This window comes from Habropoda laboriosa, unplaced genomic scaffold (genome assembly GCF_001263275.1).
Source record: "Habropoda laboriosa isolate 0110345459 unplaced genomic scaffold, ASM126327v1 scaffold210, whole genome shotgun sequence".
In the NCBI taxonomy this organism is placed as follows: domain Eukaryota; kingdom Metazoa; phylum Arthropoda; class Insecta; order Hymenoptera; family Apidae; genus Habropoda; species Habropoda laboriosa.
In genome coordinates, this window is record NW_017100373.1 from 235,784 (window position 1) to 236,942 (window position 1,159).

At 31.3% G+C, this 1,159-nt stretch overlaps 1 protein-coding gene across 1 annotated transcript in view; it reads right to left on the reverse strand.

The window, feature by feature from the left end:
* Positions 1 to 534: 534 nt before the first annotated feature.
* Positions 535 to 1,159, reverse strand: part of LOC108574876 (6-phosphofructo-2-kinase/fructose-2,6-bisphosphatase 1) — a 7,341-nt gene continuing 6,716 nt past the window's right edge. The window contains exon 7 of the mRNA XM_017937525.1: positions 535 to 883. Coding sequence (XP_017793014.1) covers positions 827 to 883 — 57 coding nt within the window. The 3' untranslated portion in view covers positions 535 to 826. The remainder of the gene's footprint in view (positions 884 to 1,159) is intronic.

Consider the following 1,159-nt stretch of genomic DNA (forward strand, 5'->3'; position numbering starts at 1 on the left):
TAGAAAGAAAAAAATATACATATATATATATTAAAAAAAAAAAAATAGAAAATCATATTTTTATAGAATTAATTAAGTATTTGAAGTTCGTATTAATATCAGGATCAATGTGAAAAAGGTAATAAAACGAAATAAAACGAACAACATTGTTTCCAAGTAAATATATTTGTTCTGTCGTGAAGGGCATTAAAAAAATATGTACATTTCTCTCGAAATAAATTATACTCCAAAATTTTCTCGATCTTCCACACATAATTGTCTTGACAAAAATATTTTTGAATCTATTTCCCTCATACTGACAACTAGATTAATTATGTAAGGCAATAAACTTTTTTTTTTAAATGTAACATGATTTTTGCTCGGCACAATAGCCTCTACAGTACATTAATATTTTAGTAATTTCCTAATCGATATATGCAGTTCGATAAGTTGATAATCGCCAGAACATAGTATTGATAAAATATTTTTATAAAACACATAAATGTCTGTTTTCTTCCAATACAAATTCGAAGATGTAAAAATGTCAAAGATATATATGCAGTGTCACGCTACATTCGCATACGGCATGTATTTTGTTACAAAATCAAAGAAAGAAATCCTCGGTCATGTATATAACTCGCATAGGATACACAGTGTCAAATCCTGTCAGATTATATCTTGTCTAAACTATTTTTTTTGTTCTTTTTTTCCTTTAAGGTAGGAAGTAAATTGGATGCACGTTGCATCGGACGTGCAAAGGCAGCCAGCTGCCAAAAAGTATGCGTGTCTTCAGCACCTCGTTACGATTGTAAGAATTAGCTCTGTCGTGCTACAAACGTCGTTGTTATCACGTGCGAGGCAATTTTCCTTTCCTTCGGAATCGTTCTTCTAGATATCCTGGGATCTGAAAATAGTTTCACAAGGACCGTTACATCGTTTTCCATAATAGTCCCCACAGACAATATAGTAAGCGACAGCTACTACATCTACTACACCTAGGATAACAGAGAAATGAATAAAGTAATTGGCACACAGATTATTAAGCAGGTTTTAATGATCAAATCTTATGGTCACGTCGTACCGCTAAAACGAACGTATCAATATACACATCTTCAGATCACAACACAATTACAAAAAATTTTTTTTTAATTTCACAACACTTATTCGCTATGACGATTTA